Genomic DNA, 18,827 nt, shown 5'->3' on the forward strand with positions numbered 1-18,827 from the left:
ATATTTAAATGAATCTTGAAAACTACCGCAAAACTGCTTTGTATCTGTCAATTCATAGTACAGAACAGATGCTAACCTGTATTTTGACATTTAAAATGTTAGGGGAAAAGTTGCTGATCATAAATAGTGCCAGTCTTAAAATACATTGTTAAAAGGATTGGACTAATTACTTCATAAAAATTTTGTACATTTTTAGAATTTTAGAAGTGCAAAGGTGTGGGTAACAGGCTTGTTTTTTTTAAAAAAAAAAGAGCCATGTAACAAATACCAAAGCTATAGTGCATGGGTGGCCAACCTGAGCCTGAGAAGGAGCCAGAATTTACCAATGTACGTTGCTGAAGAGCCACAGTAACACGTCAGCAGCCCGCTGGCAGCCCCACCCTCTCCCTCCCCATGCCTCCCACCTGCCACAGTCAGCTGTTTCACAGCATGCAGGAGGCTCTGGGGGGAAGGGGGAGGAGCGAGGGCACGGCAGGCTCTGGGGAAGGGGACAGGAGCCTTGGGGGAAGGGGTGGAGTGGGGCCAGGACCTGGGGCAGAGCCAGGGGTTGAGCAGTGAGCACCACTGGCACATTGGAAAGTTAGCGCCTGTAGCTCCAGCCCCAGAGTCGGCACCTATGCAAGGAGTCGCATATTAACTTCTGAAGAGCCACAGGTTAGCCACCGCTGCTATAGTGGATTTTCTTTAAAAAATATATATATAATTTTTTTAAGTTTAAAACCTTTTAAATACCAAGTGGGCAACCTTTTATAGTAAAATTTAATCCCAGATAAAGTTTTTATAATGGAAAATCTGATGGACTTATTTATTAGTAGATGCCATTATGATTGTTCTTTGTGCTTCATTCCAGTTTAGTATTGGAATTGCTTCAGAGTATTGAAAATCTATTACACCACTTTAGGGGAAACAAACCTGTGTACTGTAAATTACTTTAATTTTAAAAAGAATTGTGATTGCAATGGTTGTACGTTTCAAAGAGTAGGTCTGACAGAAAAAAAGAGTCTTGTTGCTGTTGGTTTTTAATTAAGTTTGGATTGTTGTAATTTCCTGTTCCTTTCTAAACTTCCTGATTCAGGCAGGTGCTGGGAGAGGGCACTGTTGTGACCTGAAAGTAGAAGTTCAGAGCACAGCCCTCTGAGCAGACATGGATTCCCAGCTACCAAGACCCTTCCTTTTAAAGGGACGCTCTGGCCCCATCTCTGAGGCTAGGTCTACACTTCATAGTAAACCTGGTCTGTGGGACCCATACCTGCAGACCCAGAGTTTCCAAGCCCACACTTGAGCATTCACACTGCTTTGTAAACACAGGCCTCACAATTATGCTGATGTATCCCAGGGTTCCTAGGATCCTCGTCTGCTGTAGCTGCCTTAGGGCTTGGTTCATAGTGGATTGTGGGAGAACTTGTCTGTTCATCCCATGAAACTTGACCAGAAGTGGTTTGACTGGTTTGAGCCCTCCAACACACGCAGCCAAGCCTTGTCGGATACATGTATTGCCAGCAGATGGAGTCATCAGCATCAATCCTGACTCGGTGGAAAAACTTCTCCAGCTCACTCTCACTCCTATATCAGGAATCGGGCATACCATCTGTGAGATGCTGGTGGACAATTCAGCAGCTGTATTTGACCTACTGAATGCACCTCTTGGAGGCTGGGATGCTGACATGCCAGCCATGACCCAGCTGACGCAGCTCATGCCTGTTGCCACAGACACACTTTCCCCAAATGTAGAACAGCAGCTCTGGAGCAGAGTCATGATCACAGACTGATGGGATCACGTTGTCATGCGGACCTGGGATCTACAGTGGCTCCAGAACTTTAGCATGAATCATAGGACTGGAAGGGACCTCAAGAGGTCACTTAGTCCAGTCACCTGCACTCATGGCAGGACTAGGTATTATCTAGATTATTCCTGACAAGCGTTTGTCTAATCTGCTCTTAAAAATCTCCAGTGATGGAGATTCCACAACCTCCCTAGGCAATGTATTCCAGTGCTTAACCACCCTGACAGTTAGGAAGTTTTTCCTAATGTCCAACCTATAACTTCCTTGCTGCAATTTAAGCCCATTGCTTCTTGTCCTATCCTCAGAGGTTAAGAAGAACAAATTTTCTCCCTCCTCCTTGTACTTTTATGTACTTGAAAACTTATTATGTTTCCTCTATCTTCTCTCTTCCGGACTAAACATCCAGTAATTTCAATCTTCCCTCATAGGTCATGTTTTCTAGACTGTTAATCATTTTTGTTGCTCTTCTCTGGACTTTCTCCAGTTTGTCCTCATCTTTCCTGAAATGTGGTGCCCAGAACTGGACACATTACTCCAGTTGAGGCGTAATGAGGGCGGAGTAGAATGTAAGAACCGCTTCTAGTGTCCGTCTTACGACACGCCTGCTTATACATACCAGAATGATCTTTTTTTTCCCGCCCCAACAGTGTTGTACTGTTGACTCATATTTAGCTTATGGTCCACTATGACCCCCAGATCTCCTTCCGCAGTAGGCCTTCCTAGGCAGTCATTTCCCATTTTGTATGTGTGCAACTGATTTTTCCTTCATAAATGGAGTACTTACTGAATTTCATCCTATTTACTTCAGACCATTGATCCAGTTTGTCCAGATCATTTTTGAATTTTAATCCTATCCTTCAAAGCACTTGCAACCCCTCCCAGCTTGATATGGTCTGCAAACTTTATAAGTTTACTCTCTATACCATTATCTAAATCATTGATGAAGATATTGGGCAGAACTGGACCCAGAACTGATCCCTGTGGGACCCCTCTTCCAGCATGACTGTGAACCACTGATTACTACTCTCTGGGTATAGTTTTCCAACCATCTTATAGTAGCTCCATCTAGGTTGAGTTTCCCTAGTTTATGAGAAGGTCATGTGAGACAGTACCAAAAGCTTAACTAAAGTCAAGATATACCACGTCTACCACTTGCCCCCTATCCACAAGGCTTGTTACCATGTCAAAGAAAGCTATCAGGTTGGTTTGGCACAATTTGTTCCTGACAAATCCAAGCTGACTGTTACTTATCACCTTATCTTCTAGATGTTTGCAAATTGATTGCTTAATTATTTGCTCCATTATCTTACCGGGTACAGAAGTTAAGCTGACTGGTCTGTAATTCCCCGGGTTGTCCTTATTTCCCTTTTTATAGGCTGGCAGTATATTTGCCCTTTCCAGTTTTCTGGAATCTCTCCTGTCTTCCATGACTTTTCAAAGATAATTGCTAATGGCCCAAACATCTCCTCAGCTCCTTGAGTATTCTAGGCAATTCAGGGCAATTGCCTCGGACCCCACAACACAGGGGGCCCTGTGAAGCTAAGTTGCTCAGACTTTGGCTTTAGCCCTGGGTGGTGGGGCTTGGAACCCCAGGCTTCAGCCCCATGTGGTGGGACTTGGTCTTCCTGCCCTGAGCCACAGGAAGTCTAATGCCGACCTTGCTTGGTGGACTCCCTGAAACCTGCTTGTGGGGGGCCCCAGAATCCTGGTTGAGAGCTACTGTTCTAGGATGCATTTCATCAGGTCCCGGTGACCTGAAGACCTCTAACTTGTCTACATAATTTTTAACTTGTTCTTTTCCTATTTTAGCCTCTGATCCTACATCATTTTCACTGACATTCACTGTGTTAGATGTCCAGTCAGCACCAACCTCCTTGGTGAAAACTGAAATAAAGTCATTAAGCACCTCTGCCATTTCCACATTGTCTGTTGTTGTTGTTCCCCCCCCATCATTAAGTAACGGGCCTTACCCTGTCCTTGGTCTTCCTCTTGCTTCTAATGTATTTGTAGAATGTTTTCTTGTTAGCCTTTATCTCTTTAGCTAGTTTGATCTTGTTTTGTGCCTTGGCCTTTCTAATTTTGTCCCTGCATACTTGTGTTATTTCTTTATATTCATCTTTTGTAATTTGACCTAGTTTCTACTTTTTTGTAGAACTTTTTTTTTAATTTTTGTATCATTGGAGATCTCCTGGTTAAGCCAGGGTGGTATCTTGCCACACTTCCTATCTTTCCTTTGCAGTGGGATAATTTTGCTCTTGTGCCCTTATAATGTCTCTGAAAAACTGCCAACTGTCTTCAATTGTTTTTCCCCTTAGACTTGCTTCCCATAGAATCTTACCTACCAACTCTGAGTTTGCTGAAGTCTGCCTTCTTAAAATCCATTCTTTATTTTGCTGTTCTCCCTTCTACCGTTCCTTAGAATCATGAACTCTATCATTTCACGATCACTTTCACCCAAGCTGCCTTCCACTTTCATATTTGCACCCAGTTCTTCCCTATTTGTCAAAATCAAGTCTAGAACAGCCTCTAGTAGTTTTCTCCACCTTCTGAAATAAAAAAAAAAGTTTCCAGTACATTCCAGGAACTTGTTGGATAATCTGTGCCTTGCTGTGTTATTTTGCCAACGGATGTCTGAGTAGTTGAAGTCCCCCATCACCACCAAGTCCTGTGCTTTGGATGATTTTGTTAGTTTTTCTTTTTTTTTTTAAAAAAGCCTTATCCACCTCTTCTTCCTGATTAGGTAATCTGTAGTCGACCCCTACCATGACATCAGCCTTTTTTTTTTAAAGCCCTTTTATCCTTACCCAAAGACTTTCAACAAGTCTGTCTCCTATTTTCATCTCAACCTCAGTCCAAGTGTATACATTTCTAATATGTAAGGCAACACCTCCCTTTTTTCCATGCCTGTCCTTCCTGAGCAAGCTGTACCCTTTTATACCAGTATTCCATTCATGCATATTATCCCACCAAGTCAATCTATGATGCCAACTATGTCATAGCTGTTTATTTACTAGCATTTTGAGTTCTTCCTGCTTATTCCCTATACTTCTCGCATGAGTATACAGACATCTAAGATACTGATTTGAGTCCCCCTTCCCCCCACCCCCCAGTTCTGTCTTCTCTCCTTTATCTCTGCTATAACAGCCCATGCTTCCCCCAAATTCCGATTCTTCTCCCAGGTCTCCATGTTTTTGATTTACCGTGGGTTTTGGTCACCTGCTTTCTTTGAACCTAGCTTAAAGCCCTCCTAACTAGGTTAGCCAGTCTGTAACCAAATATGCTTTTCCCATTCAGATGTTCTTGAAGGTTTAGGATCAGCTTGCCCTGACCCTCCAGTGCCAGGACACCTGCATAAGGGAGGTCATGCCAGTCTGGAAGCAAAACTGTTATAATAGTCTGGAAGCTGGCTAGTCCATGCTGATACAGGCCTGTTGCTAGCCAGTTTGGAGTTGGCAAGTCAATTGTGGTGGAGGTTTGTGGAGCGATCAAGACTGATTTACTCAAAGGTGAGTGGTATTAAAAATGTTCCTGAAATAGTTGCTGGCTTTGAGAGAATGAAATTTCCAAACTGGGCCAGGGTTATTGATATGGCACTCATACCCATAGTTTGCCCTCTGCAAGGAGCATGTGAGTACATAAACTGTAACAGGTGCTACATTGTTATGCAGGCCCTGGTTGACTATGGAAACAGATTCATGGACACTAATGTGGGATGCACTGGTGCATGATGTAAGGCTATCCTAGAGATCGGGATTTTACCTTCATGGATAAGCTAGGACATTATTTGCGCCAAATGCCATTGTTATAAATGGAGTCGCTGTTCCTACTATTTGAGGGGACCCTGCTTAACCCCTTTACCAATGGCTTATGAAACTGTACTATGATTTCAGAGGACCTGGCAAAAGAAGGTTCAACTACACACTCAGTAGCTGTAGGCTAGTGGTGGCATGTGCATTTGGCAGATTGAAATTCTGTTAGTGCTTGTCATGAGGTGCAGTCCTTCATTGCCATACTGGCACCTCCTCCTGGTCATGCTGGGGATTAGCTTGAGGTTGATGTCCGCGGTCTGCACACCAGCACTCTCTCTGCTGCCGCCAACGGCTCCTCTCTCAGCTCCCAGAAGCGCAGTGTTCTCTTTGTGACTCATCTTTTCAGCCCTGTCACCATCCGAGTTTCCCCCTTCCGAGAGTTGGGGGGGGGGGGGGAGACTGAAGGGGGAAGGAAGGTATCTATGTCCAACCACTTCCCCAGTGGTAAGTGGGAGGACCCAGGCCCACCCACTACTTCAGGTCCTTACTCAGGGACCCTGTGAACTGCATTCACCTATTGTATTCCTTTGCCTTGACTACCGCTGCACTTCCCTGGGCTGCTTCCCTGTGGCTACAGCACCCTACTCAGTCTCAGCAGCCTGTTTGGAGCTCCTTCTGTACTCCCCAGGTCCCTGCCTGCACTGCTCTGTCCAAGGTGCTGCAGGGTTGCAGCCTATTAGGGACACAGTCCTCTCCTCAAGCTCCCAGCAGCCCCCAACTACCTCTGGACCTCAGCCCTTTTTAAGTGAGTCTGCTAGGCTTTGATTGGCTATTCTTTGCAGCCTCTCTCCTATTGGCTGCTTCCTGCGCAGCCTCCTTAGGCCTCTTTTAATCCCTTACATGCCAGTGTTGGGTGGATGCCCTATCAGTGCTGCATTCAGAACCGTGTGGATACTAGTGTCATCATTGCTGTCCATATTATTGTGGCTAGCAGTGTTCTGCATGATGTCTGGGAGGACAGAGGAGAACCTTTTTGCCAGGAGTGGACTCTAGACATTGCCGAATTGCTGAACTGGTGTACACAGCCCTTTATATAAAAAAAAAAAAAAAAAAATCAACCACTGATTGTAATATGGAGGAAGGGAAGAGGCTAGGAGAAGAAGAGCGATGGTATTCTAAAACAAGCATTACTTGGCTAAACTCTTGTCACCTATATCCAATGTGTGATTTTTATTATGGCTGGGTCTGATAGCACTGCATATGATAAGGTTGCCTCATATTTCCCATTTTAAGGCCCTGTTTTCAGTTGCTTATAACTTTGCTAAACGCTAACCATTTGGGCTGAAATTTTGCAGGCTGATAAAAGCAGAAGGTCGCTGTCCCATAGGAATTCTGCCAACAGTATGGCGAGGGACCAGTACACATTGAAGGTCTCAAGCAGATGTACTTGTGCGCATTGAAACATCCATTGGGGGTACTCTGGAACTTCCCCCCAACTACTGTGAATACACTGACGTTTTTGAGAAGAAGAATGTGGAAACCCTTCCCCCACATTGGGACTACAACTGTCCATAGAACTTCAGCCAAGAGTGAAGATGCTATTTGGACAGATGTATACAATGTCAGAGCCTGAACTAGCAACATTGCGAGAATATCTCCGAGAACCTGGCATGGGGATTCGTCTTCAAGTTGACTTCACTGGCTGGCACCTCAGTCCTTTTCATAAAAAGATGGCTGCCTCTGCTTCAATACTATGCACTCCGTCAGATAATCTGGAACTGTTACCTGGTGCCCCGTTTCCTGATTGCTGGATCACAGGGGTGCTCCTTGTGTGTTCACTAAACTGGATCTCTGGGGAGCTTATTTTAGAGAGGGGATGAATGGAAGACTGCCATTTGAACCTGCTATGGCCACTTTCAGACTGACTTAATGCCCCAGGGACGTTCTAGGCCTTCATTAACAATGTGCTACGAGACCTCCTCAACCAGTTTTGTGGGGGTGTGCTTAGATGACATATTGATCTTGTCGACAATTTGGACCAACACACCACTTACATCCACACAGTCCTGTAGAGACTATGGCAACATCATCTCTATGCTAAACTTAAGTGCGCATTTGATCAGACCTTCACAGAGTTCCTGGAGTTCATCATGGACCCGGAAGGAATCAAGATGGATCCGTGCAAGGTCTATGCCATTCGCAACTGGGGAGTTCTGTGCAATGTGGCTTCATGAATTTCTGCTGGGGGTTCATTTCCAACCCTTCAAAACCCAAGCTGAGTCCCTTACTGCCCTATTCTGGGAAGAATGCCCAGTTCCATTGGTTGCCTGAGGCTGAGTGCGCATTCAAGCAGTTGAAGCTTGTCTTCACTATTGCTCCAGTATTCTTCCACACAGACATGATGCAAGCTTTCGTTGTGGAAGCCAAAGCCTCTAGTATAGTGTTTGTGGCAGTCCTCTCCCAGATACATGAACCCAGGCAAATACTATCGCCTATCACCTTCTACTCAAGGAAGCTCATCCCTGCTGAGCAAAAATTCAAGATCTTGGACAAGGAACACTTTGCAATTAAGACGACCTCTGGAGAGTGGAGATACCATTTGAAGGGGACCTGTCATCTGGTCCAAATGCTTATCAACCATAAGAACCAGGAGTACCTGTGTAGGGCCAAAGCCCAACACCAACAACTGCTGCAGTGGGTCCTATTCTTCTCTCAGTTCAACTTTACCTTTTACCTACAGTCTTGGAGCCAGGCATAGTGATGCCAATGGCTGTCCTGAAGATACGCCTCTGATCCATGAGACCCTGGTCCAGAACCAACTCATGTTTTCAAGTCCCATAACTTCCTTAATGCAACTGGCTGCTAGGACCTGTCTATGCTCATCCCCTCTGCTTATGTGTCTGGAATTGTTCCCAATGAGTTGGCTATTATCAAGAAAGAAATGAAAACACCCACAAGGGGATCACATGCCTCTGTGTTCCCTCCGGACCTGTGAGTAGCAGTTCTTCAACTGTGCCATGATGCTACTTTGACAGGATGTTTAGGGTGATACAAAATCCAGCAATTAATGTCCCATTTCTTCTGCTGGCCCTGAATGTGCCCCATGAGAGAAACCTTTGTAGCTTCCTGCAAGGTGTGTGTGCCCACACCAATATCCCATGTCAGAAACCCTGCAGCCTCCTCCAATCTCTAGACACCCCATCTTGGTTCTCAGAGGCCATTTCTGTGGACTTTGTGGTGGAACTACCAGAGTCCAGTGGCTTTATGCTTGCAGTTGGTTGATTTGTTTTGCTAAGATGGCTCAGTTAATTCCCTGCATAGCTTTACCCTCCACTGGGAAAACAATCCAGCTCTGGATAAAAAACATAGTCCATCTCCATGGCCTCCCAAGTCACGGCATCTCCAACCGGGGTCACAGTTTATTGCCCACTTCAGGCATGAGGCCCTATGTTTTTATTAGGAGGACACACACACCTGTCCTTTGCCTACCTTCCTCAGTCAAATGACTAAACAGAATCGGCCAACAGTCTTCCAACAACACTTACAATGCTACATCAACCATTGCAAACATAACTGGTCTTCACTCTTTCCCTGTGCAGAATTCTTGTATAATAATGCAGACCATGCCTCCACAAGCCACAGCTCCTTCTTTATCAACTATGAGTACTACCCCTAATTTCACCCATGACTACAAACAACCTCGACCAATCCATCTGCCTTAGACCTCGTACAATACATCCATCACATCCAAGAGGAGGGGAAGGGACATCTTGATAAGGTGAAGGAGGACTACAAAAGTCATGTGGACAAACATAAACAGGGCCCTGCCATCCCTATAAGACAAAAGGTATAGATTTCAACAGAACACATCCTCACGGACAGTCCTGGATTCGGCAACAAATCAACCCAGTAACCTTCAAGCTCCAGCTCCCTTGATCTCTTAGAATCCACCCTGTAGTCCATGTCTAACTTCTAAAACCATACACCAAGAACATTTCCCCATAGAGACCAGCTGCTGCCCTCATTGGCACAAGTACAAGGTCAGGAGGAATACATTTGTACATGAAATCCTTGACTAAGATCAAGTAGGGCAAATTTATGATACCTGTTTGTTGGGAAGGTTATGGCATTGAGGAACGCACTTGGGAGCCAGCTGAAAATATTCACACTCACTCTGGTTCAGGCCTTCCACAGGAACCACCCTAAGAAACCAGGATCCCTGTATCCTGGAGGGAGCCCTTAAAGAAGAGGGTGATGTCATGATCCAGGGGTCTCAAATCTGGGATCAGCCACACTCTAACCCTGTACCTGGCTGCTTGCTAGTAATAGCTTACCTGAGACCCATGAAGCTCAGCCTCAGTGTGAGGCTCCTCCCCTGAGAGCTGCTTGACAGACTCCAAGAGTGAGTGATTTTGACAGCTTCCAGTTCCTGCTGCTGTGTTAAGTACAGCCAGCAGGTCAGACAACTGAGCTCCATCCTGCCCCAGACTGTGTGCCTTGTGGTTCCTGCTCCTGCTACCCCAGCTTGATCTCCTGGCATTCTGAGTTGGCTTGACTCCTGACATCTGCCTTGTGGTTCCTCACCTCCAGTTTGTCTCCTGCTTCTCACCTCCTGGAATCCCAACCCAGCTGACTCTTGACTCCTGTCTCATAACTACAAACTTTGACTTTGCCTACTAGATCTGGCTGCCCATGACCTGGCCTGTGAAACCTCCTTGCTGTGTCTTCCCCATTTGTGTCCCACCTCTTTCTGACTGTTTCTTTTTACATCTCCAGTTTCCTTGTCCCTTCCTTGTTTTCCCCCTCCTTCTGTCTTTTTGTTTTCACTGAACCATGGGGAAAAGTGTGCCTGTCAGCGGCAGGGTTTTCTTGGAGGTGTGAGGAGAAGGCAGTGACTGGGCAGAGCAGGTATAAGGCCCATGTCTGATTGCTCCCTGAACTGTCTAAGATGCTCTCTTCTTCTGTCTTCTGAGCATGGTATAGCAGAGACTGGAGTGAGTGGTGGGTTTGGGAACCAGCAACATGCCTTCCAAGTGGTTTGTACACTCTCCTCTAGTGGTACAGAGCGAAGTTGTCTTTGGTCAGTGAGCTTCCCAAGATTTTAGGACTATATTCACCTAGGACTGTTTAAAATCTCAGGGCAATCTTGGGAAAAACAGGACAACTTGTATTAAGTATAGTTTGTTTTTTCCTCTGCACTTTTTAACCATTCCATATTCTCCATTCCAGCTTTGTCAATGTACGTCCTCCCTTACCCCAAACACAGACTATCCTTCTCCCCCAATACTGACTCACAACACTTGAGTTCCAGCAAGCTCCAATTTCAAAGCAACATGTGACTAGATCCCTTAACTCAGCTCTTTTACATAAGTTTTTTTTTCTTCCCCATCTTGCCTCAAGCGTACCTCTAGACTAGGGAAAATCTTTACCCTACAAGTCTGCATCTCAAGGGAAGTTCTGGGTTCCTTTTTGTTTTACTTCCCATACTACTAACTGAAGCTAGTAATTGTCTTTGATGGATCAGTTAGAGGACCTCCTTTCCCTCCACTGAAGCAGAAGAGAACGGGCTGCTGTAAAGGGGTCTCTGGCTGTTAACATGAATTTGTCCGTATTTATATATGAATGTATGCATTCACTCTACTGTAACTGCTGCTTGAGTCACTGAAGCCTTAGTTAAATTTACATTCTTTTCTAAAATATATTAGTCATCCTATTGATTGTAGCCCTTTAACAGATACTATGAGATAATATTCCAGATCCATTTTCAGTATGAAAAATAACTTGTGCAGTTTTGTTAAACTAGTTTTCCTTAACCCAGACCTTGTCATATTTGATGGGGTATATTGTCATTTTGGGCAAAAGCTGCTATTCCCTTAACCATGCTTCCCACTGTAACTTATTCATCAACCACCTCCATCTATATATGGTGTAACAAAGTTCTGTCCTTGTCTCCGTGGGTCCCGGGTTTCCTGGCAGATTTTGCTAGCCTCAGAGGCTTTCTTTCTCTAGAGACAAGGGTCACAGTCTACTGAGCCATTTTCATCATAAGCCAGCAAGGGAGGTGAGGAGAAGTTATCCTTCCTTGCACTGTCTCTGTTGTCTCCCAGTCTCAGTGATTAATCAGGGGGCAAAGGTGGGGGGAAGCCCAGACCCACCCTCTACTCCAGGCTCCAGCCCAGGGACCCTAATAGTATCAGCTATGGTAGCTGACCAATTCCCTGGGCTACTTCCCCCACAGCAGCCCTCAATTCCTCAAGCTCCACTTCACCCTTACCTCAGGGCCTCCTTCCTTGTGCCTGATATGGTGTGTACTACTCAGCCTCTCAAACAGCCCAACTTCCTCTCACAGCTCCTGATATGCACACCCACCTGACTGGCTGGGAGGCTTTTATCTAGTTTCAGCCAGCCCCTGATTGGCTTCAGGTGTCCCAATCAACCTGGCATTCTCCCTGCCTTCTGGAAAGTTCTTAATTGGCTCCAGGTGTCTTAATTGACCTGGAGCAGCTTCCATTTCACTTAACCTGGTACCAGGGATTTGTTTAGCCTGGAGCTAATATATCTATCTCCCACTACTTTTCTGTAGCCATCTGGCCTTGCCACGTCACAATGGGTAAACATTATAGTTAAAATAATACCTTTGCCACCATGGACTGTGTAGAGGGCATATTCTTGAACGTCAATAGTTTTGGTAGTTCGACTCTTCTGTAATAAATTTTAAATCATTCATGAAATATAACTATTGAGGTAAATTCAACCTTTGGGCAATGTATTCCAGCCTTGAATAAAACCAAATCTCACAACGTATTCTATTATAGTGTACTCTGGTTCAAAATGAAATAAGCTATGGCACAATGTCTTAATATAATCCACACACACATTAGATCAGCACTTTATGCCTTGGCCTGTTTTTATAATTCTAGTTGAAGAATGAATAAACTTTTCCTTTCATTGCTCCAGCTAGAATTTGTATATCTGATGGGGAACTGGAACTCTTTTCCTGGAAAAGAGGGAGGAATACAGGCAGAAAGAGAGATTAAATGAACTTTATTTCAAGTAGAAAATATCCTCAATTGGCATTAGGTAGAGACTAAAATAAAAAAAAATACTGAATGTGATTTTACTGCCTTTTTAAAATTTTTTATTTTATTCCCTTGAATAAAAACTGTGGAGTAATCAAGGATCACATAAAGTAGGTAAACATTTGTGGGGAACTAAAATATCAGTAAACCTGTGATAAAGGTATACACATGCATTCGATGAAGTGAGCTGTAGCTCACGAAAGCTTATGCTCAAATAAATTTGTTAGTACTCCTTTTCATTTTACATAAATATTGGAATTCTGTTCATTTGAATTAGCCAAATTCTTCATTTAAATACTTGAGAAATATGTAACTTTTTTTACATAAATTCAGGATTTCTGCAGTTAAAAGGACTCAATCTAGCAAATAAAGACTGGTAACTTTAGGTGGTTCCTTCATCTTTTTGTCTACCTTACGTACTTCAGGTTGGTTACAGTATTTATGGAATAGACCTTACTACGGTTATCATAGTACACTTTTCATTGACGGTAAGCATTGCTTCTAGAGATGCCAATTAAACACTGCAAGGAATAAGCAGTTTGGCATGAAATTTCAAGAGAGTTGGCTAACACTCCTAGTATGTATATCCTTCAAAGACAGAATTTTCTTCAGCAATGCTCTGCTCTTATCTCTTAACAACTGCATTGGATGACTTTTTCCTTTAGAATTTTCCATTTCTTGCGCTTAAAGCAAAGGTTCACTGCCTTCCTCTGCAGCGTGGGGCACGGGTCACTTGCTGGAGGATTCTCTGCACAATATGAGGACTTCAGTAGTTCAGACATAAGTTAGGGGTTTGTTACAGGAGTTGGTGGGTGAGATTCCTTGTGCAGGAGGTCAGACTAGATGATCATAATGATCCCTTCTGACCTTAGTCTATGAGTCTATGCTTTTTTTAATATACTCTTCTGACTAAAATCAGATAGCCCTTGATTTGTGGGCAGACTGACTCCACATGGGTGTTTCCCTTTGGCTACATCCAAGCATTATACTTAAACTTCTTGTAGTGCGTTAGCGGTTGTCCCTCCTCCTCTGGCTCAGTGGGAGGGCACTTCACCTCACTGCATCACTGGGATGTCGCCCACTAACGGGGAATTACAAATTGAACACAAGGGGCCCTGGCTCATGGCATGGGTGGGGCCAAGCAATATCTTGGTCTAAACCTCTTAGGCCAGGTGGAGCAAACAGTCTTAAGGGCTCAGGCCCTGAGGCAGTGCAGAGCAAACCAACAGTTTTAGGGAGCTCATGCCCTCAGGCAGGGGAAAGCTATAAGCAGTCTAGAGGCTCAGGCCTTCAGGCAGGGTAGAACAAACAAACAATCTATCACCTGATGTCCTGGCTCAGGCAGATGGCAGACAATCGCAGGCTTCTTGGCCTCAGGTAGGGAGGCTGCCACCCCAGGGGTGGAGTTTGCGGCAGGAGGTAAGAGGACCCAGGCCCACCCTATTCCACCAGGTCCCAGCCCAGGGCCCTAACTGTGGTGAAGGGTTCTGCCACTGGGTCAGTGGGGATTCTACCACAATACGCTGACTTGGGTTCTAACAGTGAAACTTGACGAACATCTGGTTTCCCTGGGTACTTCCTACCATAGTCTGGGCGAGGGGTTCATTAGTCCAGGAGTCCTCCATCTCCGCGGGGTATATGGCGAGTGGCAGTCCCGGTAGCTCTTCTCCTGGGTCAGTCTTGTGCAGCGCAGGTTCAGCTTCGAGGTTTTGCAGGGGGCTGGAGACCCATTTTTCCCTGGTTCAGACTTAACAGGGCTAACGGCTTCGCCTTTTATATTTAGCTTATGTCGAGTGGTGGGCCCGGCCTGGCTCCGCCCACTAGGGAATCAGAGTGGCTCCTTCCCCTTTGGCTCAGTGGGAGACCACTCCGCCTCACAAAGCATTTATTCATTTTGATTTAAAGCTTGCAATTTAATGTAAAGTATAATCCAGTTTTGACTACCATAAAATGAATAAGTATCTGTCCTCTACAAAAATTGAGACTAAGGATTGTGTGGCAAAGTAGGGCCTGAGTGGCAGGACAGAAGCAATAGGAGACTCAGGTTAACTTCTTTAGGGTTTGTAATTTTATTTACAGGACTCTTGATCAGTCAGATTAATTCAAAACAGCAAAGTCCCTGGGCATATTCCTTCATGCAGTATAAAGAAATCACCTCTTATATATTCAGTCCAGTCCTCTCTTTTCTGCCCTTCACCTCCCCTCACCCTCAGCCTCTTTAGCTTTTTTTATTGTTTAGGGTGTGAACCTGACTAGGCTAAATTGCATTTGATGGAGGCACTTCCAGGGAATTTGTAAACTCCTGTTGAAATTGAATGCACAAAAGAAATGTTACTCCTCGTGGGAACGCTGTGTAGACAATGTGTGTCAGGGCTCGGAGACCCTTTTTGGAGGGTGTTGTCAATTTGCACACTTTCTGGGACTTCAGGAGTCTACAGCCCTGAATCCTGACAGGTTTTCTGTAAAATCATTTTTCCCAGTGTTTCAGAATTCTGAGTTCAATGTATTAGAAGCTTATTTTCATGTGAAACTTTCTTTAAAATGGGAGATGTAGTTAGCCCATCCTCTGATAAAAGTAATTTCTCATCAGTATGATGTAACGTGCTGACAAGTATGTTCACAAATTTAGAAGTTGGGAGCAGACGAAAGGAGGAAGTTATGGAAGCAAACAGAATAGTACTCTTAAATTGCATCAGACTGAAAAGGAAATTAATTTAATTTAGATTTAGGTCAGTCTCGGATTAAAGGCAAGGTCAAAATAGAGAACTCTTTTACAGAGAAGCCGCCCATTAAGTCTGCTGGAGTAGCATCCAAAGCAAGTCTGAGACCCACCCCTGAAGAAAGCTCCTTCAGAGTCTGATTAAGAAGATGCCAACTGGAAGGTTCTGGAAGTTGAGGTATTGGTATTTATGTGCTAGTCACTACCACTGCATCAAAAGATCAAAAGCTTTGAGTTGTGAAGTTCTACCCTATGTAGTCCTGAGAACATGAGACCCCGGAATGAGATTCTTATACAGATATTTTTAAACAATGGGTCCTGTCTGCTCCCTGTTGATAGGGAGTGGTCTTTAAACCAGGGTCCCCACACATCACTACCAGCTGGCAGCTCCATTTTGAGCCAATCAAAGATCTGAGGGTAAAAATAACCCTTTACTGGAAACAGTAAAGTTGAGGAAGGAAAGAATCAATTAAACAGGAATATAAGCTGATTAAGGCTTGAAGGAAAAGATGAGTACCCAATACTAAAAAGGACTAGAAAACAAATATTCATATTAATGAATGCAGACTATTAAAATAATGACTAAAATTGCCACACTGCAGGATTCCTCTTTTAAAATGGTCTCTGAAATAATGAATACTTAGTATAAATAGTTGATTTTTATAAAATGAGTAAAGGAATACTTGGGGAAAACTTTGAACATAATCAAATCAGTAGCCATGGAGGACATGCATCCTGAGCTGATAAGAGATTTGGAAACAAAATTACCAAACCACAAACATCTTTGAAAAGTGATGGAGATGTGGGACGGTATCTGAGGACTGGAAAACTGATTCTTTGACATTATTTCCTTAAACCTGAGCACTGGTAATAATTGTAGCCTGCCTCATTTTGTTTGCTTTCTGTACATCTCTGCCACTCATTTTAAATTCTGTTTAAACTTTTATTGGTATTTAATAATTTGGTATTGTTGAGGGGCCCCAATCCATTGTGCTAGGTACTGTGCAAACTGATTAAGATACAATGCCTACTTCAAAGTATCTCTAGCACAATCAGGAGTGCCTGCCATCCTTCATGAGTTTGAAACTTTCATTTGTGTAATTGGGAACATATATGCCTTCTTTTCTGGTCTTTCTATAAAAACTGCTGAACTTGAGCCCTGTTACATACTCTCATCTATTATACTTTTGACATAACCGATACTATTGTATGGATAATTCATAGTCAAATTTGTGTTGCTGTATGTGCTCTCTGATCGTGGAGGAATCTTTCCTGCTCTGTTATGGAATAGGAAATTGTACACCTTTATAACGAATATCAGTGCTCGACTAGTCTTCTTGGCAATCTGGTATTTTAGTTAAACTGAAAACATACTGGTTGTTGGAAAGGCTTATGTGAAACAGAAATATATTTGCAAATAAAGTAGTATGCCTTACTGTTTAGTGGTTCAGTTCTCCTAGAACTTTGTGACATGCTCATGATCTATGAGCAAAACAGAAAGATGTGGATTTGCAGAAGATACTTTTATCAGAACTTTCTTTCCAGCCAGGATAGTTCCTCTTTGTCTTGTAGATCCGCATACTGCCAAATGTTGAATTTGGTTACCTTTTTATTTTTCCTTTTGATTTTCCTAATCTTTAATATGTTAGTAAACTATTATGTCAAAGGATAGTATTTAATTGCACACTGCTGTTTTATTTAAAAGATCAAAGCTGTTCTCTGAACAGTTTTGATTGACTGTGAAGACTCTGTGTTCAGAACTAATAGGTATATTAAAGCATTGCCAAGATTAATGTGGGGATGACTCTGCCTATTTTCAGAATTGCAGGAGGGCGAATTCTATCAACAATCAAGATACACTTGATAAAAGGCCGAAACAGTGGGGATCCATTCTGTCGAGCAGCAGAGGAAGTTTTACAAGATTTGGATTTAAGGATTAAAAATATTATAAATTCTCAACATGAAGCTGTGACTGCTAGCACCACTGGAATCAGTCCAGCCCGGGTAATGGGCCTCCTTTTGTTCTCCTATACAGCTTTACAAGAAAGCCAATGTCTTTTTTTTTTTTTTTTAAACTTGAAATATAGAATAATCTTTTCCCAATAATACAGAATAGTGTCATTTCCTGTGTAGCGTAGTACACTTAAATTTGTTGAAAGACTCTAAGTCCTTTAGGATTATAGTGTGGTTTTCAAAAAGTCATTATACTTCAACTAAAAATTATTATGTTAATAGTTTTATAATTTTAATGTAACTTTTTTTAAATGCAGTTTATTGTTCCCATTCATAAGAGTTTGTAAAATATTAAATATTTGTAAAATAACTAATCTGTTACTAATATTAATACAGTTAAATTTTTATTTAAATTCCCTGATAAAATTATGTTAAGATGCAGTTAAGGCTGAGAGTACATATAAGAAATTTAGGATAAAATACATTGATGACCTAGTTATCCCAAAATCAATCGATATAAATGCAGAACACTCTACGTTAAAAATTAAATCCAAACATGTTAAGATATAGTAATGCATATCCAAACAACCTTAATTCTGCTCTGTAGATACCATGCAATAATGGTATGATTATGATTACTATTTATGGTCCCAGATTATATTAGTGATTTAAACTGACTTGTAAAGACTCATTAGATTTTTCTCTCTGTCTTGCCCTCCCCATTTCTCTCTTCCAAAAAAAAGAGGGGGAGGGGTGTGGGGGGTATTGCTACAGTGCAGAGTTCAGGTTACTTAGGTGGTGAAACTGTGTGATTTCCATAATTTAAAATGTTTGGGTTTCTTTTAAATTTCATATTAATTCTGAATTTTCCTGGTTTATAATGCTTTGTTTTGGGCTTTGTTAATATGCAATGCAGTAATAGGTAGTTGTAGTCATGTCGGTCCCAGGATATTAGAGAGACAAAGTGGGTGAGGTAATATCTTTGATTGGTGAGATAGACAAGCTTTCAAGCCACACATGTCTCTTCTTCGTCACCCACCTTGTCTCTCTAACATCTCTGTAATGTATTTTACCGTAGATTACTGATAAGTACTCTCAACCTTAACTTCATCTTCACTTCAGTTTTGTCTAGGAATTTTCTTTGTTTTGTATTCATGTATAAAATTTTAATTAAAAAAGTCAGAATGCTACCATTTGGTATTCCTAATGATTTGAAGAGATGCCATAAATTATTTTCTATAGTTTTAACTTTTTATGTCCAGATTGACCAATATGGACTGGCTGCTTTATGCCATTTTGAAGAAGCACAAAGCAGCTAGAGTTTATATCCCATTTGCCTCTCTTTTCCTGTCCCCCAGTTTCTACTTCTTGCCTCACTCTATGTTTCCCTGGGCAGTTTTCCCTTTACTCCTGTCCCACACATTCTCCATACATACACATCCTATTTCTTCCACCCACTGAGTCTCTGCATGTGGACATTTTCCTCCTCTATCCTACCTTCTGAGTAGATCTGGTGCAACAGGTAGCTTTTGAAAATAAATAT

General features: G+C 42.9%; 1 protein-coding gene across 4 annotated transcripts in view; it reads left to right on the forward strand.

Annotated features, from left to right (window-relative positions):
* The window catches only part of PARPBP (PARP1 binding protein), a 91,256-nt gene that overhangs the window by 42,240 nt on the left and 30,189 nt on the right, over positions 1-18,827 (forward strand). For 3 of the 4 annotated variants that reach the window (XM_077828439.1, XM_077828449.1, XM_077828456.1), the window contains one exon: positions 17,152-17,335. In XM_077828439.1, coding sequence (XP_077684565.1) covers positions 17,152-17,335 — 184 coding nt within the window. Of the gene's footprint in view, positions 1-5,078; positions 5,158-17,151; positions 17,336-18,827 lie in introns of those variants that run through there. The other variant, XM_077828462.1, reaches the window with a different exon arrangement.

Source organism: Eretmochelys imbricata, chromosome 1 (assembly GCF_965152235.1).
Source record: "Eretmochelys imbricata isolate rEreImb1 chromosome 1, rEreImb1.hap1, whole genome shotgun sequence".
NCBI classification, from domain to species: domain Eukaryota; kingdom Metazoa; phylum Chordata; order Testudines; family Cheloniidae; genus Eretmochelys; species Eretmochelys imbricata.